This window comes from Falco rusticolus, chromosome 1, assembly GCF_015220075.1.
Source record: "Falco rusticolus isolate bFalRus1 chromosome 1, bFalRus1.pri, whole genome shotgun sequence".
NCBI lineage: Eukaryota > Metazoa > Chordata > Aves > Falconiformes > Falconidae > Falco > Falco rusticolus.
This window is the reverse complement of record NC_051187.1, coordinates 99,999,626-100,020,532: the sequence shown is the minus strand read 5'-3', so window position 1 is coordinate 100,020,532 and position 20,907 is coordinate 99,999,626. Positions and strand designations below refer to the sequence as shown.

The 20,907-nt window shown below is 40.9% G+C and overlaps 2 protein-coding genes across 6 annotated transcripts in view; one reads left to right on the top strand and one right to left on the bottom strand.

Annotated features, from left to right (window-relative positions):
* Nucleotides 1–12,195, bottom strand: part of FAM114A1 (family with sequence similarity 114 member A1) — a 36,912-nt gene extending 24,717 nt beyond the window's left edge. For 2 of the 3 annotated variants that reach the window (XM_037391262.1, XM_037391283.1), the window contains exons 1-4: nucleotides 12,172–12,195; nucleotides 11,180–11,270; nucleotides 9,494–9,843; nucleotides 8,091–8,178 (exon numbers count right to left, since the gene is read on the bottom strand). In XM_037391262.1, the coding sequence (XP_037247159.1) occupies nucleotides 8,091–8,178; nucleotides 9,494–9,835 (430 nt within the window). In that variant the 5' untranslated portion in view covers nucleotides 9,836–9,843; nucleotides 11,180–11,270; nucleotides 12,172–12,195. Of the gene's footprint in view, nucleotides 1–8,090; nucleotides 8,179–9,493; nucleotides 9,844–10,892; nucleotides 10,939–11,179; nucleotides 11,271–12,171 lie in introns of those variants that run through there. The other variant, XM_037391272.1, reaches the window with a different exon arrangement.
* Nucleotides 12,196–12,655: 460 nt separating this feature from the next.
* On the top strand, nucleotides 12,656–20,904 carry LOC119149683 (toll-like receptor 1). Of its 3 annotated transcripts, XM_037391250.1 has the most exons (3): nucleotides 12,656–13,255; nucleotides 13,444–13,535; nucleotides 18,821–20,904. In XM_037391250.1, the coding sequence occupies exon 3, from the start codon at nucleotides 18,884–18,886 to the stop codon at nucleotides 20,837–20,839; it is 1,956 nt and encodes a 651-aa protein (XP_037247147.1). In that variant the 5' UTR covers nucleotides 12,656–13,255; nucleotides 13,444–13,535; nucleotides 18,821–18,883; the 3' UTR covers nucleotides 20,840–20,904. The 3 variants fall into 3 exon arrangements, with proteins under 3 accessions (XP_037247147.1, XP_037247140.1, XP_037247130.1); XM_037391243.1 differs by lacking the exon at nucleotides 13,444–13,535; XM_037391233.1 differs by lacking the exons at nucleotides 12,656–13,255; nucleotides 13,444–13,535 and adding an exon at nucleotides 15,294–15,501.
* Nucleotides 20,905–20,907: the final 3 nt, after the last annotated feature.

Here is a 20,907-nt window from a genome sequence, read left to right as displayed (position 1 = left end):
GAATAGGAAGAAGGAAAGCTTAGATTTATGATTCTATAATTTCCAGATGGGTTGCACATCAGGTGCTCTATGAATTCAGTAATAAATATACTGTAGAAAACATATGTGAAACAGCACTACTGAAAGATCACATACAAGAAAACTGGAGTATCTGAGGAGGTAAACAGAAATAACAGATGTCCCCTAAGGAACAGACAAGCAGAAAGAAGTAATTTTCTATACAACAGCCTAAGCTGCACAGGGTCCTGATGTTTTACGAAAACAGAGAGACTAGGCAGGTAAATGTTTTTACCTCTCTAAAGAAAAGATGACCCTTGTCTATTTTATTTCATGTCTTACAAAACGTAGCAGCATGTTGAACTGTACCAGGTTGCGCACCACAGTGATTTAAGCCATCGCTGGACAACTTCTTGCCTTTTGCAAAATCTGTTCCAGTGCAGATACTGGAGAGCAGCGTACTACTTTGTCTAATCCAGATTTCCTGAATTTAATTGATTCAATGAAAATATTAGCATGAATAGATTCTATAGTAATTTATTTACTCTCCAAATCCCTGGGACTCACTTAAATATCTATTAATTGTGCTTTTAAACTAGTAGATACTCCATGTCACATTTCATTCTACTTCTGCTCACAACTTTTTAAATGAGCAAAAGAGTTCTATTCTTACCATTGACTTAATTTTTCTCAAGGATCGGACTTGCTAACAAAGCACTATTGTCCTGTAATTATATAAAAAAATTAACTATAAACATTAAGCAAAGATATCCTTTTAACTGTGTGCAAAAGTTACGGATTTTTCAGATTAATTTTCCAATTTTTTTTCTCTATCTAAACATTATTTTTTTATATATATATTCTGTAATTTGGTTCTCATAGTTTTGCAGACAAGCTTGTATTTCCAAAAGAAAGCACACAGCTGCTGTACTGATATTTACAGACTTACAAAAGGCAGCATTTTCAGGGCTGTGGTTACATGCGCTAGAATGATACAAATATTTCAGGTCAGTTAGGAGTGGTTTTGCTGACTGAACTGTATGGCATGTATGTTTGACTACAACAACAAAACCAGATGAGATCTGAAGAACACAACTGAAGCAAGTCAGCACTGTTAAGATACACGCACAAACATAGCAGAAGCACATGTTGCTTTGGAAATGAAAGTGATTATTTGTAATTTCAAACGGCACAGAAATAAAAGAGGTTATAGGAGATGAACTACATTTTAGAAATAAAGGTGCACTGGTTTTGTTACACTGTGTGGTAACACAGCTGACCTGATATTGTAAACTTAGGAACACCACTGATGCCTCCATTTACTCATCTGTAACAGCAGATAACAAAAGAGCTATGCAATGGGTTATATTAACTGCATTCTTTTTGAAGAAAGCATGCCTTTTTTTCCTATGTTGTTGCTTTTCTTTTTCTTGCCTTCATGATTTCTTTTCCTTCTATTGGCTAGCGGTTTCAGCAGAATATTGTTGTTCATCTTGCTAGCTTAAATCTTTCATTTGCAAAGGAAGGTTTTGCAAGCAGTGCCTGAAAATGTGGCCTGCCTTTGAATTTGCCTGATCTGCCCAAGGCCAGATTACAGCGCTCACAAATGCCTTAGTCAGATACATCCCACTTCACTTTAGGCTCTCTTATCTTCCACCTCTCAGTTTAGAAGCTTTGGATTCCCTGCAGAGCTGAGAGAGGCCAACAGACACCTATGGAGGGCAGTTAAGCACATCTGAAATCTAAACCATGCTCTGTAGGAATCGCTGTCCCTTGTCAATCTAGTACTCCCAGGAAACTGGACTCCCTGCTTCAGTGGTATAAATGGGGAGGAAAAGTTCGAGATTTTGCCCCTGGCTAGCACACAGTTTTTTGTAATCTGTGTTGCACCATGGGGGCATTTCTGATGGAAGCTTCATCTGGTTCAAACTGGCCTTAAATTCGCATCTGACATTGACTGAGAAACTGAGGAACCCGAAGATGGCTGAGGGGGAATCACTCTACTATATGAAATATAGATACGTGGAAAAGCCAGCTGTGCTCTGGTTTTGTACACTAAAAAAAGCGGGACCCCACTGTGCTTACTTTAAGGCTACCCTATTGGCACTCCATTCACTTCAAGACTGTAGAAAAATTCTCTTCCTTGTAGTTAAAATAAAAACACAGGCTACATTCTGATAATACCTATGCTGTCCAGTCTGTAAATCAGGAATAACTCCAATTACATTGTGGTAAATGAGACTAGCTTCAGATCTCCTTACTGCAATGGTAAAATGTTTTAATAATAGCAGTAGGCATAAAGGCTGCTACAACAGATTATTGGTCCTCAACCTCTTCTAGATCACAAACCCATGTTGAAAGACATGATGAAAGCAGTCGGGACTGCCATCCCCAAAAGCATGTCCACAATTTCTTCCATCCCTTACTTGTATTCAGCATTCTTAAAAAGAAGGAACAGTGCTAAAGGGAGTTGCTGCTACAGCAGCTGTAAAGTGTTATTTACAAAATAACTTGAGTGACCACCATGTGATTTCAGGCCCCAAACCAGTTTTCCCTTAATCAGCTGAATTTATGCAATGAAAAAAAAAAAAAAAAAAGTAGTCTTCTGAAGAGATTAACTGCCCTTTCTATGGTCATATATGGTACAAGCATAATATCTAGCCTTTGGGGGTTTTTTAGATCATTCTTTACTTCACAAGAGGAGAATAATATCTATAGGGAATGGAAACAATATCCACATAATTGCAATACTTTAATTTCACCTTATCTGAAGCATTTGCATTTCTGTTCCACAGACTTCAATTTAAGCTATGCAATACTGATTATTACACATTTCCATGCGTAATATCGAAGCTCATGAACACAGTGACACCATAAGTGACATTTCCTTCTGTCATACTGAGTGACAAGAAAAAGTTTTCAGCATAACACGGAGAACTATGGGTGTCTGATACTTTGCTGTGCCATTCTGCTAGGTAAAGAACTAGATGAGGAATATACACAAGCACAAAATAATCAAGAGAGCAGAATATTAATTACAAGTAATACGTGAGGGAGATGCATTAAGCAGCCTTACTGTATGAATTTCAGAGGCCTTGTAAATTAAATAGCTGTGTTTGTATTGACAGATGCTAGTCTTATCAATGGCACTAGATGTAAAAAAGCCCACACTTACATGGAGTGAAGCACATGCATACAGCATGACAGAGAACAGACTTTTCTTGGAAATGAAGCTGGTTGAGCACCATAACTTAAGCACCTTATGAACACCATAATTCATCCATACAAAGAAATACAGCATATGAAAGGCAAGGCTTGTAGGAGAAGGTAGTAATTTTCATTATGCTACCAGGTAGCTTAGTTGGAAAAAAAATACCAAACAGGCAAGCTTTCAAGCATACAAGCTGGTTTTAAAAATGGAAGTCACAAGCTTCAGGTACAGGCTGAGAATGTGTTTTGCCTCACTTAAGCCCTGGGGATAAAAAGTTTGCTGTTACAGCTAAGCTGACCTAAAGGCTTCTTGGTGCTGGTATGGGATGTTCTGCTCCTTCCATGTTCCATACTTGTCTATTCTGCTTGCCCTGGCACTTATCGCAGTGAGCTGGCTGAAGGAACTGAAGAGGAGGAAAATTACTTTTTCTTTCCTCTAGAGTTATTCTGATGTCAGTTTAGCTTCCTGAACTTGATTACTGGGTGCTCAGAGAAGCTTGAGTGCTGGCACAGGGAGGAGGAAGAAACACACAAGGGAAAGAGAGGTGCAGACTGCACATTTCAGTGGCTGCTAGCCATGAGATTAGTTTAGCTGCAGTGGTAACCCACTGTTAAAGCAGAGTTTTATCAACACTGTTACTAAAAGACTAGATGATGTAATTGCTACTTTACTACAAAATACAACTTAAAAGAAAGAGGATTAAAAGGTGACAGTTAGTACAAATTATGTCTCCAGATCACAGTGAGCCTACTTCTCCCATCTCATCATCCCAGCAACTATTGCAGGAGATCTACTCCACTGTGGTTCCACAACGGGGAAAAGCAAATTTCTTGCACCTTTTAAATACAAAAGAAAACTCTTTATCTCGTTGATGAGACAGATTCAACAACTTTCTTAGTGTGACATCTAGTGTCAGACACTAAGCATGGTTCAGGCAGTGACTGCTACTAATCCAAAGGCATTACAGATTCTGTTGTATAGATTAATAACACATCTGCCTTGTGGCAGGGACCTTGATCCAAATAAATCAGTTCAAAGACAACAGATATTTCCTTTAGAATACAAAACCACCACGAAAACAGTCACTGGCTATATGTGCAGAGTTAGTTAAAGAGAAGTAAGATACAAATTATATGGGAACTACCTTATTATTAGAAACTAAAATCAGCTATGCTAAAACAATTACAGCTATGCAGTAAAAATGCTAATCTGTTTGGGAGCTCTAAATTAGGGTTTGAAGCATATTGAAACAGAGATCCTTGGAACAATCATTTCAGTTCAGTCTTAAAGAGAAAGGAATGTAAGAAAGATATGTTTTACAGTGAGAACAATCATTCACTGGAAGAACCTCCCCAGGGATGTGGTAGAGTCCCCACTGCTGCAGGTTTTCAAGATGTAACTGGACAAGATGCTTGATAATCTCACCCAGGCACCCTTTCCCACAAAAGCCTGGACTAGATGATCTTTTAAGGTCCCTTCCAACATGGGCTGTTCTGTGATACTGTTTGTTAAAAGCTAAATGTATTTGGTTAGGCCTTTAAGATGTTATTTACTCCACCTGAAACTGCTATTTTTACAGAGTACAATTTTTAAGAAAAGTATAAGGGATAGTAAGTGTCTGTCATACTTAGCCAGACAACCAGCAGTGCTGTACAAAGATAACGGCAGAGCAACAGAAAAATCACATGCCAAAGGTGTTGCTGATAAGTCTAATTCCAAGAACGCAGCTTACTTATACCATTTGCTACACTGAAGGAATAAGCAACATTAAAATGGACTGATTCACGGCAAACCTATTTTCTGATGCAGAACAGGAGATGAAGCATTGGTTGAACTGCTCAGATATTAAATGGAGTAACTTGAAGGGGAATAATAAATATTTAATAAAAAGAAGAAATCTTACAGAAATTCCCAATAGCTTTAATTTTTTTTTCTCTCTGTCTTTTGCTAGGAATTATCACGCTGAAGCAGACATATGGTATACACAGTCCCACATCCTGTCTGATACAGTGAGAGAGAGCAAATACTTCACAAGATCAAGCATGAATTTCCATAACAAACAACTAGGAAATATGCTCTCTGTATCAGGAATATAAACTATTACCTGTTGCATTGATTTCCTGGGACAAATCTAAGGTTATCAACATGGTCTTCCAAGTTACCTTGGGTTCAGTGAACATGGAAGAAAAGTATATTTGATTTCTCCTTAATTCAAAGTCCATTTCAATAAATTCACAGAGAAAAGTTAGATCCAAAATTATTAGATATTAATATCGGAACTCAACCCTATCCTGATCCCAGGATCAGGAAGTCTGTCTAAGTTGTAGATTCCAGAAAAGGGGAAGAGAAAACAAGGGTTGTGCTGCTTCACATACATCTGGTTCTAGGCTCTTTCCCAGCTGCTGTTGGTCACTGCGCCAGAAACTAGATAGTAGACAGGTCTTTGATGTGACATAGTGCAACCATTCTCGTGTAAAATTAAAATTATTTTTAAATTTTCTTTTTCCTTTTCTGCATGTGGATGCTCCTTTGCCTAGGCAACTTGACCTGTTCCAACTGTGCTCATTTTTACATAACAGTAAATCTAAAAATATATATAATAGTGATGACATGCCTATTCAAAATAGACAATATCACACAAACTTACCAAGTCAGGCTGCCTTCACAACAGACTTGTTTGCATATTTACACTCTGTGAAGACAGTTGTGATGCTGATACTGTCAGGTAGTATGTTAAGAAGCCAGTATCAGTTAAGCATGAATTTTTAATGTAATCTTTAATGAACCAAGATGTTATATGATCTCTATAAAAATGAGATCACATAATGTAAAAAGTCCATGGAAATCCACAGATACAATGCTGGCAGCAGGTTTTATAGAAAAAAGCAACAAACAGCTGTAAAAAATATGTCCTGATTAGATAGTAAGATGGGATACAACACTCATTCTTTTTCACCTCCCAAAGTTTCTGCAACATTTTCAGGCAAGCTTACATCAGCTGGGCCAGAAATATCTATGGCCATAGTGCCCCACAGAAAATGTATACTCTTTGTGACACTAAACTGATTGCTCAGTGAGGCCAAGACTTTTAAGCAACAGAAGGCTGTAAGTGAGATTGCCATTGCAAGCCTACAAGAACAGTACCTTTTCAGTAACAAATAACCTTATTTCTCACAAACAGTAGAATGGCCATTTGATAGAACACTATTTATTGCAAAAGCTAAACAGAACATAGATATGGCTATCTCACAGGCAAAACCTGACTGACCTGAAAGAGCTCTGTTTAAGAAACCCTGCTGCAACTGTAAAATTGAACTGAGGAATTGATCAGCATTACAATTCCAACTTATCAACATGCACATACATTTTCTTCTTTAGTTATTTACACTAAGCCAAATTCTTTTCAGAATGCTGTTGTTACGATGATCTGAGAATGTAAGAGAGGCAAGACTCATGGAAGTCTGTGAAAGCAGCACCTGCTACTAGACCTACTAATAGTGTCAGGCAAAATTTTTGACATGAGATGCCCTTCTTCAAGTCTGAAAGGGAAGTGCTAAACTTTAAGGTTAAATACAAGCTGAGAACACTTATGCAGTTCCACAGCTAGTTAAGCTGCCCTTGTCCCTATTGACATGTTCTGTGTGTTCCCATCATTTCCTATTCAGTAACACTTGGGTGATCAAATGGTGAGCCAGATTAGGGAATTTACAAACTGATCCAGCTGAAAAAACAGCTCTTACTTAATTCGTACTTTGCAAAATCAGTTCCATAAACCAGTTCCCCACATCACTACAGGAAAGCTACTGGTAGCATAAGAGAAGGAAGAAATACATTGCTGGGGCAGGGCAGGCCTGCTCCTTTCAGCAGTGACCTTCACTTATGTCAATTTAAAGACATCTTAGAAATCCATTCCAGGTTTAATTAGATATGTCAATTAGTTGGACTGTCTAAAAGAAAAGGTAGTTATGAACTCTTGAGTGCAGGTGTTACTGAAAATAAGAGAGGACAGGGGAAGTTCCCTCCTCTGAGGGACAGACAGGATTTATTGCCTATGGAACAGAGGAGGATATAGAGAATTATTTAGCCTTATGTGGGAGAATAAAACCAGTATCTTTGTTGAGTCCGTTATTTTTAGTAACTGGCAATTAATTTTAATTCCTAGGTTCATCTTTTGAAGAGGTGTTTTGTGGATCCTTTATGAGAACTGATTAGTTAACAGCTTAGTAGCTGTTGTGTGAGAAATGATTTCCCACTGGTAACTAGGTATTTGCATGCTTTGCTTTTTATCTGTGAGTCTTCGATGTGTAATGATTACGTTTTACATAAAGTCTTCACAAAGTCATTTTATACTGACATACTATTTGAAATGAGAGTATAGGGAGAGGGCGTATAGTATCCATGTTTCAGTATGTTCCATTCCGAAGTCTGGTGTGATAGCTTAACAGTTTGACTGGGTGTCAATGAAAGTTGGAATGATTTATGAGAAGTGAATTTGGATTGTATAGACAGAGGTCATGGTGTATAAACCACAATCATGCAAGTGCACAAATCTGGGTTGGAGTGCTTTCATTTCAAAACCCATAAACCTCTGGCTGATAGTAACAGTATCAGATCATGTACCCCTTCTGGGAAGAAGCCACCACAAGGTAATTCACTAACTTAACAAACAAGCCTAGTACCTTGTCCGTAATCTGACCCAAAGGAATATTTAGGTACTTTGACAGTTTATGGAGAACTTTTTTCCCATTAAAAAAAAAAATCACGTTTGCTAAGCATATCAGGACAAAACTGTCTATGAATCTCTAAGATGCAACATTAACGTGTCTAATGACACATTAAAATTACAATTTATTTTCATGTACTTTACCGATTGAACACTTACCCACTGTGGCAGAAGCTGATGACAGAAGAGACTTTCCCCAGGTACCCCAAGCTCCCCATCTACTTACTTTAGATGAGGAGTCTGTGGCCTATAAGAACAAAAATATTACTCCACTGTCTAAAATTCAAAGGCAGGAGGAAACACAAAGCTGTCAGGCAACAAAGTCTAGCATTTATTAAATGATGATAGATCAGGTATTATATACAGTTCTGTGCACAAGAAAGCAGAATGGGAAGCTTAGTTCAGATCACCTATTCTTGAAAGCACCTAAAAAGATGTCTTTATAAATTCCCTAATATTTCTTCAGGCACCCAATCCTATAAAGCCATACAAGTTTATTAGGGCTATTACTAGGGAGAGGCAGGAACTCGTCTGTTTCCTGAGTTCTACCAGGAGCCACAGTTAGAGACTTCTCTGCCTGAGTCTCCTCAAAGGTGTAACCCAGTAGATGTGCACAGGGAATGCCTAACAACTGATTTCAATAAAAAGACAGCCAGAGGAGGTGCTGCCCACCTTTTACTCTGAAGTGTGGTATTAAGTGATTATCAGTATTCCATATGTAAATCATATTAAGAAACTGTTGTCTCAAGAAAAGTTCCAGTAGCATATCATCCCTACACAATCAACTCAAAACCAAAAGCTGAAGTATCCTGAGACAAGCCTGCATTGTACAATGTACAGATCCCTGTGGAGAGACTAAACCAATGTGCTTTAACCTTTTCCAGTTCATGGATGCCTGAAAATTTTTCAGTGGAGATGAGAACATCTTCAGCTATGTCACAGGTATTGGATTTGGATGCTGTATAGACAGTAAAAAAAGCCTTGTTTTTCTTAGTTTTCTTTTATTAACTTCCTGCAATTACTCACAGGACTCCCAAAGGTCTGTGGATCACAAATAAAACACTACTGGCCTAGAATAAGTAAAAAACTACTGGGTGTTTCACTGAGCTTTGTGAAACATACACTGTTTTTGTAAAGTCAGTGACTTGAAACCTAGCAAGTGCAAGATTCAGTGCTGCATATGCAGCTTAAAATCTGTCCTCTTCTAGGTTCATTCTGTGAACTGCATGAAGCAGATTTGTACAGAAAGCCAGATAACAAAATCACAGGTGTATTATATCTATGCAAAATGGACTAGATTCTTAGTTAAGATTTAGGCTCTGGTGTAGTTTTACTGCAACCAGGCTAGAAAGACCAAATTAACATCATATTGGCAAAGAGAAATTCAACTATTCCCAGTTTCCAAAAGCTTGATGTTGCTATCTTAACTTAGTATTATTCCCATGCAGGCTTTCTGTATACAACTCTAAGCTTTTGTGAAAAACAGTATATACATTGTACAAAATACTGCCCCTACAAAGCAGGGAGGGGAGGGCTTTTATGGAAAAGAAACTATGACTTACTGGGCTGCTTTCTTCATGCAGTGTGTCTTCAGATACAGGTTCTGTATCAAGGCTTACAGTCTCATTGCACTCAGTGGGCATGTCTTCAGTCGCCTCTCCGTTGGAAGGCAGACTTTCAATTATTTTTTCAGTCAAAGGTTTATCATTAATAAATACGTCTCCTTCTTGTCTATTACTGGCACTCTGAGTGGCCTGTCCATGTTCATCTTGTGAAGACTCATGCAAGATCTCAGCTTCCACAAGGTGTGATACTGACTTGTTAGGCAGTATCTCACTGTTGGGCACTTCCATTACTTCAGGATTTTCTTCAGATGGGATGCCATCACATACGTCTTCAGACATTTTCAATTCTGAATAAAGAAAATAAATTCTTTTAGGTTACATAAACATTTGAATGACTATAAAATATGCAGTGTTTACCATAAGGTATTGTGAATAACATAAGATACTGTGAATACTCTATTCACCTTGCAGGATCTCACTTAAGTATGAAGTGCAGCATTACTGTTTTCCAAGTACAGTCTGGTGAGGGAGAAAGGATGTTCATTTGTCTAGAGAAGTCAAATGTAAGAGTTGCCATGTGGTTAATTCCTAGATTCCCTATTAGACATGTATGAAAGACCACTGGAGAACAGGATAATCTGAGCTGCAATAGCCAAGCAGCTCTTGCTCTCTACATCCAGAGTTTCCTATAGACTGCTGACTGATGGAGAGGAGGATGACAAACACTACGTGACAAAAACTATAGTGATATTTATGTGTTGGAGAAGGGGCATAATTTGAGAACATGACATGCCATGGTCCCTGCAGCCATTTCATAGACAGGAAGCATTCATTGTTCACACTGTTTCTGCATCACTTGTCTCAAAGGCATACTGTTTGGGGAGTGCAACACTTCTCACCTGTTCCTAAAATTCCAGCTGTATGATTAAACTTCAGTTTTGAAACAAGGTAAGCTTACATAAGGTACAGTTTTGGGTTTTTTTCTAAGTTATGAACCAGTTTTCTTGTATTTGCCCCTTATCTTCCAATGTAACTTATTTTTTCTCAGTATTTTCCACCACTGTGCAGTCATTGGGCTGAGGATCCAGGAATGGAAAGAAATGGCCACTGAGCAACCTCTGCAGCTGATTAAGGATCAGCACTGGCACAGTCCAAAAGAACTACTGTACAGTGATTACAACTACCACTTACATGTTGGCAACAATATGCCTGGCACTCTACTCAGAAGACAACCCTTGACAAAGAGTTGACATTGCAAGCTCTTGACCATATGCTGAGTTGCGGGGGTGCGGGTGGGGAAGAAAAAAGCAAAATATGACTGGGATTTAGGAGACATCTGCCTGAGAAGCATGTATGTAAATCACTACATTTTATTAAAGTCTATAGGATCATGTACCTCTGTGTCTTTAGCATCGTGTTTATCCCACTTGAATGTAGATGAGCTGTTTCAACAGTTCCAAGAATAGCATTTGGGATCAGTGAACGAGAAACATAAATAAACAAGCACTTGGTATCACTTATATTACTTTAGCTTACACTGTAACTTAATTATCTTTAGAAAACATACATTTACAAGTCAGAATCTTTGCATCTGCCACAAGTATTTGCAGTCTTCTATTACAAATACAGCAAATACTATAAAATGCTTTAGTGTAGGTAAATATTGCCATTAACAGTACTCACTGTGTGATGGGCAGCATCACCTGAAGAAAATCGATTTGTAAATCAAATTCCACCGTCCGATATGAGGATCCTCTACCAAAACCTGCAAAATCTGTACACACATGCATCATCATTTTGCACAGGGATTAGAGCTGAATAAGAAAATGCCCCTAACCGCTTGTTTAAAGGATCACACATACACGTGCCCATGAATTTCTGCAGGGCTGGGTCACCTTTGGGGGCCACTTGGGCCAAGGTCCCTGCAGTTGTCTGCCCAACCTCACCGGCGCACGGCAGGTAACAGCGAATTACCGCGTCCGTGAGCCGCCGCCAGCCGCGCCCGGCCCGGGGGTAAGGCGCCATCCAAGCTGTCATCAGTGAGGCTACACCGACCTGCATCAGCCCGGACCGCCCCGCCCAGAGGCAATTCCTGCCCACAGGCAGCTCCTGGGGGAGATGCCAAGGCCGGCTCCGGACCGGGCGGCGGGGGAGCGCCCGGCCAGCGGCCGCCACTCGCCCTGAGCCGCCGGCGGCCAGCGGGACCGGCCGACCCTCAGGGGCTGGCGCTGGCGGCACCTGCCGACCCGCCGCCGGCGGAGTTTAATCCCGCCTGGAAAGCAAAGCCAGCCGCCGACGGCCGCCTTCAGACGGGGATCAGCGCCTCCGGGAGGGATAACTTTTTTGGCCGGCGGCACCGCGCTCCCCTTTCGCTCAGCGCCCCTGTCACCTCTGTCACCCCTCCCTCCGCGGGACGCTGCGGGCTGAGGCGACGCCCCCTCGGGCTGCGGCCGCCAGCTCCCCCGGCCACCTGCCCCGCGCTCGGGGAGAAGCGGGGGCAGCCGAGGCGCCGCTCCCTCAAACCCGCAGCAGCCACAGCTTCCCCTTTCCTTTTTTTTTTCTTTTTCTTTTCTTTTCCTTTTTCTTTTCGAAATCCCCTCTGGGGCAGAGTTTAGCGAGGAGCCCGCAGGCAGTTTCAAAAGCGGCAGAAAAGAAGAAATCGCTGCGCTCCTTACCGCTCCGCAGTCCCCCGGCCGGCGCGCCCCCTGCTCCTTCCCCTTCCCCGCCCCGCCACGTCGGCAGCAGCGGGGGGAGGAGGCAGAGCCGGCCGGGCGGCCGCGGGCCGGGCGGCCGCGGGGAGGAGGCAGGGCCGGCTCCTCTTCCCTCGCTCTCCCTCCGTCGCTCTGAGGCGGCCGCCTGTTGCGGAAGGGGCGCCCCGCGCCGCTGCTGAGCCGCACCCGGGCTCCGGGCTGCCCCGCCGCCTCAGCCGCCGTTACCGGCCCTGCGAGCCCCCGGCTCTCCGCGGGGCGGCGGGGCGCGGGCTGAGCGGCGCCTGTGGGACGCGGCAGCCCGCGGGCGGGGGGCGGCCTGCGGGGACCCGCCGGAAGCGCAGGCCGGGAGCGATAGGCGCGGGGGGAGCGGGGCGGCAGCAGGGTGCGTTGGCAACGCCGGTGTGAGAGCGGCCGTACCCAGGCGTTCTTAAGTACGAGTGGGTCCAGTCACTGAGGTGGCGCCACATTTTAATACTATTTTTCGTGTTTAAAAAGTTTAAGCCTTCCTCGGAGTGAGCTGCAGCTAAGCACCTACTGCAGTGTGGGGCTGTGGAATTAACGGAGATGGAGCTTTCCAGATGCCGCTTGCAGCGGCGCTGGTCCGTGTTTACAGGAAATGCCGCCAGAAGCACGCGGGGGGTGTGCGGGCACATTTCCAGTAACCAGTGTCAGCGCTGGGCACCCACAGCCACGCCAGAAGCGCTTGGCTGAACAGGGCTGTTGCAGGCCCTTGCCCAACAGCCTCTGGTTGGTGTAATCCTTCACACCCTTTCCTCTTTTTGCCTCTTCATTTCACGGTGAAGCATGCCCTTTTACTGTGATAAAAGGCAGTTCCACGAGTCATCATAGCATCCTTGCTAGCACTAGCCTTCCTTTGCAGAAGAAAGAAATAGCTACTGTCGCCACAGGAAACAAAATCACGCATGTGAGTCACCGAGGAGAGCTGCTATAGGAGGTCACAAAATACAGCCCCAGCTCTCTGAAGCATGCATCAAAAATACAGTCATGTTACACCCTTCTCAGGCAAAAGTCTGAGTTTCCGATTAAGGTAGGCAGTAGCAGAAAAAATGTTCATATCATCATACAATGTTTATTTAGAAGGCATTTCTATGAGAATTTAAGTATCAGGGCATGCTGGCAGTTCTAGCATCTTTTAGATTAATTTATTAAAGTTAAGATGTATTTATTGAAAATGAAATCTAGAGTGGCCCTAAGGATTTTGCTTGTGTTTTTCAGTGGAGCTTGCGGAAGAGTAAGGGCAGTGTCTTAGGAGGAATCATGATGGATGAAGTTCTATAGCTGGAGATTGTTTTTCCCCATGATAGATGGTAATTTTGTCTGTAAAGTGGATCTTACACTGTTTTGCAGATTCTGTAGAAGGCCATGCATATTTTAGAGCTGCAAGACCGTATTCATCACTTTTGTAATACGAAGTTATTGCTTCAGGATGAAATTAACATTGTAAGTGAACAAACATGTATGTATCTCTATTGGGATGGAAGGATGCATTCATTTCCTAAGTTCTGAAATTACTTTCTTGAATTTAGCACTTGCATTTTAAAATTTTCTTTCACTTTTAAGTAATTATTTTCCCTTGTATTGTCAGTATGGTGATACTGCAAATGGTTTTGAAATAAATGAGTGATAGAGATTGAACGCTGCTATGCATCTCAGGTTTCGCTGAAGTTTGTTACTACTCTAAGTTGAGTTGCCATCATCTTCCTAATGGGTTTCAGAAAAGATGTGGGTAAGTATAAAGAAAAGATGGGAGGAAACAACTACATTTGGTTACTTTTAACAAAACACGGAAGTGTGCATAACATTTGAGGAATATGCTAATCTTCTTCCAGTGATTGCCCTGGTAAATCCAAGTGGTAAATATGAGGACTAATGGCATGCAATTAATGTTAATATGCTTATTTTGCTGTTGAACATATGCTCTATCTATTGTTATAACATATAAGCAGAACTGGAGAACTCAAAATCACAACAGTGGCCAGCTCATACTGTCACTTAATTGAAGATAGACTCTTGAATAAGAGTCTTTAATTTACAGCAGTTATTACATGTTAACCAAACATACGTCTGGTTCTGTATTCATTAGAGTAATAGCTAGGTTATGTTCAAGCAGTTAAACTGTTATATTCTAAAACAGGAATGCATGTTTGGTGGAAGCAAGGTCTTACCTTAGGATTTTACCTCATCCTAAGGATGGATAGCAAAATCTTCCTAACTAAGAGCAGGCAGTGGTGAGGTTTGTATATAACAGTATTACCAGTTGTCATTTGGAAATGAGCTGTGAATACTCTTGTCTGTATTGAACAGAAATGGAGAAGGGATCATAGAGTGCCACCATAAGGGTCATCAGCATAACAGCAGAGAATATGAGTTGACCGTATTCTGTTGCTTACTACGTGTCCCGTCTTTCCCTCCCTTTTTTGGATGACCTCTGAGAAATATAATGTATAGAATAAGCTTTAATGTGAAAAAGTAATTTTAAAGATTATTTCCTCTGCTTCCTGAATCATTGACATGTTAAATCGTGAATGCATTATGGTATGCTAACCCAGAAAGGTAGCATGGTAGTGTGCCAGTTCCGTATTTTGATCTCAGCTAAGATGGAATTTCTGACCAACATCATACAGAAATAAAGAGAGATTGGTTTATGTCTTTGCCAGGATAATAATCCAAGTGTTTGAGTCTTCTGTACTGAAGTCGCTGCTCTGTTCCCATATCCACTATTTAACCCAATCACAATACTGCTGGAGCAGGAGAGAGAGATATTATTTTTCCATTCCCATTAAATAGAAATTAAAATAAGACAAAAGTACTTTTGTAAACCAGCCTTGATAAGGATGTGACAACTGAATTGGTATAGCTGAATGCAAAACAAAACATCAGAATAATGTGTATAGACTTAGACCATTATTAAGTTCAGAGAGGATGAATTTGAGTGTAAAACTTGCTCAGAAGAAATACTTATATTAATTTGATGAAGACAGAAAGTTGGTAAAAAGATTAATTTTTCTCCTGCTTAATCTATTGCAAAGCATGAAAAAATATAGTTCAATAAAAATTAAATAATGGAGGAATTACAGTACTGTCATATGTGGAAAATACATCTGGAGGAAAGCAGATGCCATTTCATAAAATGTCAGTAGGTGGCACAAACATTTATATAAAGAATTTGGGCGTTCCTAAGTGTTGTTACACAGTAGGATAGAGTTACAGGAAGTTTTGGTTTTGGTTTCTCTTGAGTACATTTTCTGCTTTTTCAGAGACCAGGGATTTCTGGTGAGAAACTTTTCATTTTGGTGATTTTATCTGGTTGCTGGTTAGCTCAAACTGTTTTATGTTCTGCATCTTATTTGATAACAAACCATGTTTCCCATAGAGGATTATTAGCAAGCGTATGATGTACTGTCAAGTATATTGTTAAGAAATGAGAGTAAAGTTGCTTATGTTCAGTAAATTTATCTGAAGAAGCTGGCCAAATAGCAGTTCCTTTGTATTTGCACTACATCCATAGTTATGGGGGTTGCAGTGATTTAATGGAAATAGTTTTTCTACACTTCAGGAATGAGCCTAACTTGATATGTTTCATTCATTCGAAAGACATACTTTTAATGTTTGGGTTTTGTATTATGCCGATAATTTGCAAAGTGCATGCCTTAATCATGAACCATCGTAGCTCAATGCATTCTGTATGTTTCTTATATGAAAGCTTAGTCAGTTTATACTGAGTTTATATTGGAAAAACTCCTTTAACACCTCAATTTTGATTTCTTCTCTTGCTCTTTAAACAACAGGACAATTTCTCATGATGGTCTTTATTTGCTTACCCTAATGGATTGCTTCTGTGCTTATATCTTGATAATGCTCTTTTTCTCAAGTTTGAAGACTTGAGGATACTTCTGAATTAAAAGGGATATGACTATGAAGGGTGATTTCTCCAGTGCTAGCCCCCAAATCATGGGTCATGTGTTACAACAGTTTTTAATTTTGTGGCTTCATAGCATATTCTAAAGAAAGTTTGAAGGTGCTTGTAAATAATTAGACTGAATGCCAGGATATAAGAATGAGAGAGAAGATTAAGCACATGTGGAAGAATCATATCCTTCTTTCACCTAGCCCCTGGATATTGCTGAAATTTTGTCCTAAGAAGAAATAATTATTTGAAGGTAGATTTTTCTTCCAGATTTCTCTTGAAGCTATATATTTTTTTTGATTACATGAACATCAGTAGTGTTGCCCAAACACTTGGAAGAACAGGATAGAAGATGCTATCTATCTATCTGTCTATCTAGATAAAAGATTATTATCTTTTCTTCTCTGCACATATGTGGTGAAAATGTATTAGATTGATTACTGCTTATGAAAAAGCCTTTGTCTTTAATTAGGGAACGCTTAACTTGGACAGTGTGCTCAGGGAGCTCAAAGACAACTTTAATGAGCGGGTGGTGTTTGTCTTGAGCCCCCCGAACGAGCAAGATAAGAGCAGGAATATCCAGGCAATAAATATTGTGTGCAGCTGAGTCATGACAGTAACTCCACCATGCTCAGGTGTCTGGCCAGTGTCCCTGGCATGTGTGAACCTTACAAATCATGAAATAGCACACGCCTGCACATAGCCTAAATTTAAAAGTTTGCATACACTAGGTGCGTACACTTTATTTATTTTTTTTTTCACTGAATATATTTTTCACTGGGCAAGCTCTGGGACCTGGCCAGAAGCCTCACCTATGGGTGGATGCACTGCGTAGGGATTTTCCCAGTTACCGAGAGACTTCTGGCACCAGCTGCAGCAGGGCTTCCCGGCTGAAGTGTGGGCCTGGGTGATGTTAAGGTGGTATTTGGTGATGTATCCTTTTCTTTGTCTCCGTAACACTTTGCAGTAATGATCAGGTGCTTCACTCCTATTGCTCTTTTATCATATTGTGCATAATAACTAGTACAGTTTCTTTTTATCATATCGCATGCTATTTTTTTATAGTGTAATATAATAAACTGCATTTATTCTTATGTTTGATTTGGAATTTATTTTTGCTTGGTATCCAGTCAATCAGCAAAACAGCATGCCCAAATGCCTTTTGAGGGCTATGATGGTAAAGCTGCATGTAATTTTTACAAATGAAAATCTGGAAAAAAGCTGGAAAAGTTTTGCTGTATTGCCCCACTGTTTCTAGATGATTTCATGCATTCTTTACAAAAGAGGAAGTCAGTGGACTGTTTTATGTTGCACTGTTTATGTTATGTTGAGATTTCATAATACAGCTTGTGTTAGATCAAGGACAATGTACATATTAGATCCAGTAATGTAATTCTAAGCAAGCTTGTGGAATGGTTAATGGTGCAGAGGATGAAGTCCTTGAGGTTGTAGCTTTAGTCCAACAAATGACAGCTATTACTGTCTCTTTGCAGAGTCACTAGAAATATGAACTTACAGTGTAGCTATTTAAGTATCAAGGGAAAGCTGAAAGCCAGTGCAGTCATGAATAAGCACTACGGAAATCTTCAGACAGCTATGATTTGAAAGTAATGGGAAGAAGAGGGGGGAAATGCACCAAGGAAACAAGATTTCAAAAATCTGGAAAACAACTCTAAATCAAGATTTACACATATTAAAATGTTAGCTGAGTTCTTACCGGTTCCTCTTTCAGAGAGGTGTTCTGATGCATTTATGGCAATATCTAAAAGGAGTTTTAAGGCAGTATTCACAATGGCTGACTTAAAGTAAGACTGGCTACCCTAAACTACATTCAGAAAGGAGAAGTGTCCTCCATTAGGGAAAATCAAAGCAAATCCACGGTTATGATTTTTTGCAAAATTGTGTTTAAATAAGCCCCTCTTTCACAACAGAGACATTTGAGGTCAGTGTCCATAGATCAGGGCTAGATTTTGTGTACAGAGGTTCTACAACTGGTATTTTTTTGTGGCATGCAAATACTTTCAGTGTGCATTTGGTGCCCTCTGTGTACATCTAACAGATCAGACACAGGGACACCCCACTTTCAGAGTGGGGTCTAGATTCAGGAGATGCTTTAGCCCAGACAAGAAGCAAACTTTCCTATAGCATAAATATAGAACATCCTACCCCCTACCTCCATCACCGCAGTTAAAGTAAGCAGTAATGACCAATCTCAGCTACCTAAAGACAGCCAACCTTTGATTCAGTCTCTTGAACTGTGTTTCCCTCCAAGTTTTATAGTCAAAAGTCCTTTAAATAAATGTCTCTGAGTCTAATCCTTCAAGAGAGAATCTGAGGAAAGGATCCATACTGGCCTCAAATACTGTTCTTTTGGATCAAAGTCATTACAGTTGTGGGAAGTCTTCATAACACATTGAATCACAGCAATGATTCTGTAAGTAAGCAGCAAATTTTGGTCACCTATGGAATCAGACATGTTTTGTAAGGAACAGTTTCATTATATGTTAAGTACAGCATATTTGTCAAATAGATATTTCAGTGTTGTTCTCTGAGTAAAGAATGGCTCTCCCAAGTGATAAGAAGTGCCTTCATTGTGTTTTGAGTCAAAGGGAGAGGTGAGAAATTGGAACCTTAAAAAAACAATCTCTGTGATACAATCTGTTTTTTGTGTTTGTTTTGCTACAGGATTAGAACAAAGATGGACAAATAAGAAAAGTATTGAGCATATCCAAGGAACCAGAAACCAGTATGACAGAAAATACGAGATCCCTCAGAAACTTTTTTCTTTACAAGTGTTTGTTTGCATTAACTTTTTGGAACCATGTCAGCCTGTCTGTGGAAAATGAACTCTTTACTTCTAACAATTTTCCAGAAGATAGCTATGACAAAAAAATCAAGAGCCTGCTACTCCTGTACACAAACAGGCATCAGTCTGAAGCTAATTTTGACTGGGTTGTGATACAAAATACTACAGAAAGCCTGTCCTTGTCAGAAATCACAAATGGCAATGTAAAAAAATTAATAGCTTTATTATCTAATTTCAGACAAGGATCCAGGTTACAAAATCTGACACTGACAAATGTGTCAGTGGACTGGAGTGCTCTTGCTGATATTTTACAGACTGTATGGCACTCATCCATTGAATACTGCAATATTAATGGTATAACGCAATTGTCGGACATTGAAAGCTATGACTTTGACTATTCAGGTACGTCTATGAAAGCATTGACAATGAAGAAAGTTTTAATCACAGATTTGTACTTCTCACAAGATAACCTATACAAAATATTTGCAAACATGAATATTGAAGCCTTGACAATAGCTGAATCAGAGATGATACATATGCTATGTCCTTTGTTTGACAGTCCCTTTAGATACTTAAATTTTTTGAAGAATGATTTAACAGATCTTCTTTTTCAAAAATGTGACAAATTAATTCAACTGGAGACATTAATATTGCAGAGCAATAAATTTGAGAGCCTCCTCAAGGTAAGCTTCATGACCAGCCACATGAAGTCACTGAAATATCTGGACATGAGCAGCAACTTGCTGCGTCATGATGGAGCTGATGAGCAATGCCAGTGGGCTGAGTCTCTGTCAGAGTTGGACCTGTCCTCAAATCAGTTGACGGATGCCGTCTTTGAGTGCTTGCCAGTCAACATCAAAAAACTTGACCTGCAAAACAATCAGATCGCCAGTGTTCCCAAGGGGATGGCTGAGCTGAAGTCCTTGAAAGAGCTGAACCTGGCATCCAACAGGCTGGCTGACCTGCCGGGGTGCAGTGGCTTTACATCCCTGGAGTTCCTGAATACAGAGATGAATTCGATCCTCACCCCATCTGCTGACTTCTTCCAGAGCTGCCCAAAGGTCAGGGAGCTACAAGCCGGGCACAACCCATTCAGGTGTTCCTGTGAACTTCAAGACTTTGTCCGTCTGGAGAGGCATTCTGGGGGGAAGCTGTTTGGCTGGCCGGCAGCGTACGTGTGCGAGTACCCAGAAGACTTGCGAGGGACGCAGCTAAAGGACTTCCACCTGACTGAGCTGGCGTGCAACACGATGCTCTTGCTTGTGACAGCTCTGCTGCTAATGCTGCTGCTGGTGGCTGTCGTGGCCTTTCTGTGCATCTACCTGGATGTGCCGTGGTACCTGCGAATGACGTGGCAGTGGACGCAGACGAAGCGGAGAGCTTGGCACAGCCACCCCAAAGAGCAAGAGGCCATTCTGCAGTTCCATGCATTCATTTCCTACAGCGAGCGCGATTCATTGTGGGTGAAGAACGAGCTGATCCCAAACCTGGAGAAGGGGGAGGGCTGCGTACAGCTGTGCCAGCATGAGCGGAACTTTGTCCCCGGCAAGAGCATTGTGGAGAACATCATTAACTGCATTGAGAAGAGCTACAAGTCGATCTTTGTGTTGTCTCCCAACTTTGTGCAGAGCGAGTGGTGTCACTATGAGCTCTACTTTGCCCATCACAAGTTATTCAGTGAGAATTTCAACAGCTTAATACTCATCTTGCTGGAGCCAATCCCTCCGTATATTATCCCTGCCAGGTATCACAAGCTGAAGGCTCTCATGGCAAAGCGAACCTACCTGGAGTGGCCGAAGGAGAGGAGCAAGCGTGCCCTTTTCTGGGCTAATCTGAGGGCAGCTATTAGCTATAACCTGCCAATGGCTGATGCAGAGAGGTGTGGGGAAGCAGACTAAGAATCTTTCTAATGGAGTTTCTTCTGCTTTTTCTTAGTGAAGCAATAAATACTTTTTGATTTCCATTG

Excerpts from the sequence above, each read along its gene's own strand:
- LOC119149683 (XM_037391243.1), top strand. The coding sequence starts at position 18,884 with ATGACAGAAAATACGAGATCCCTCAGAAACTTTTTTCTTTACAAGTGT.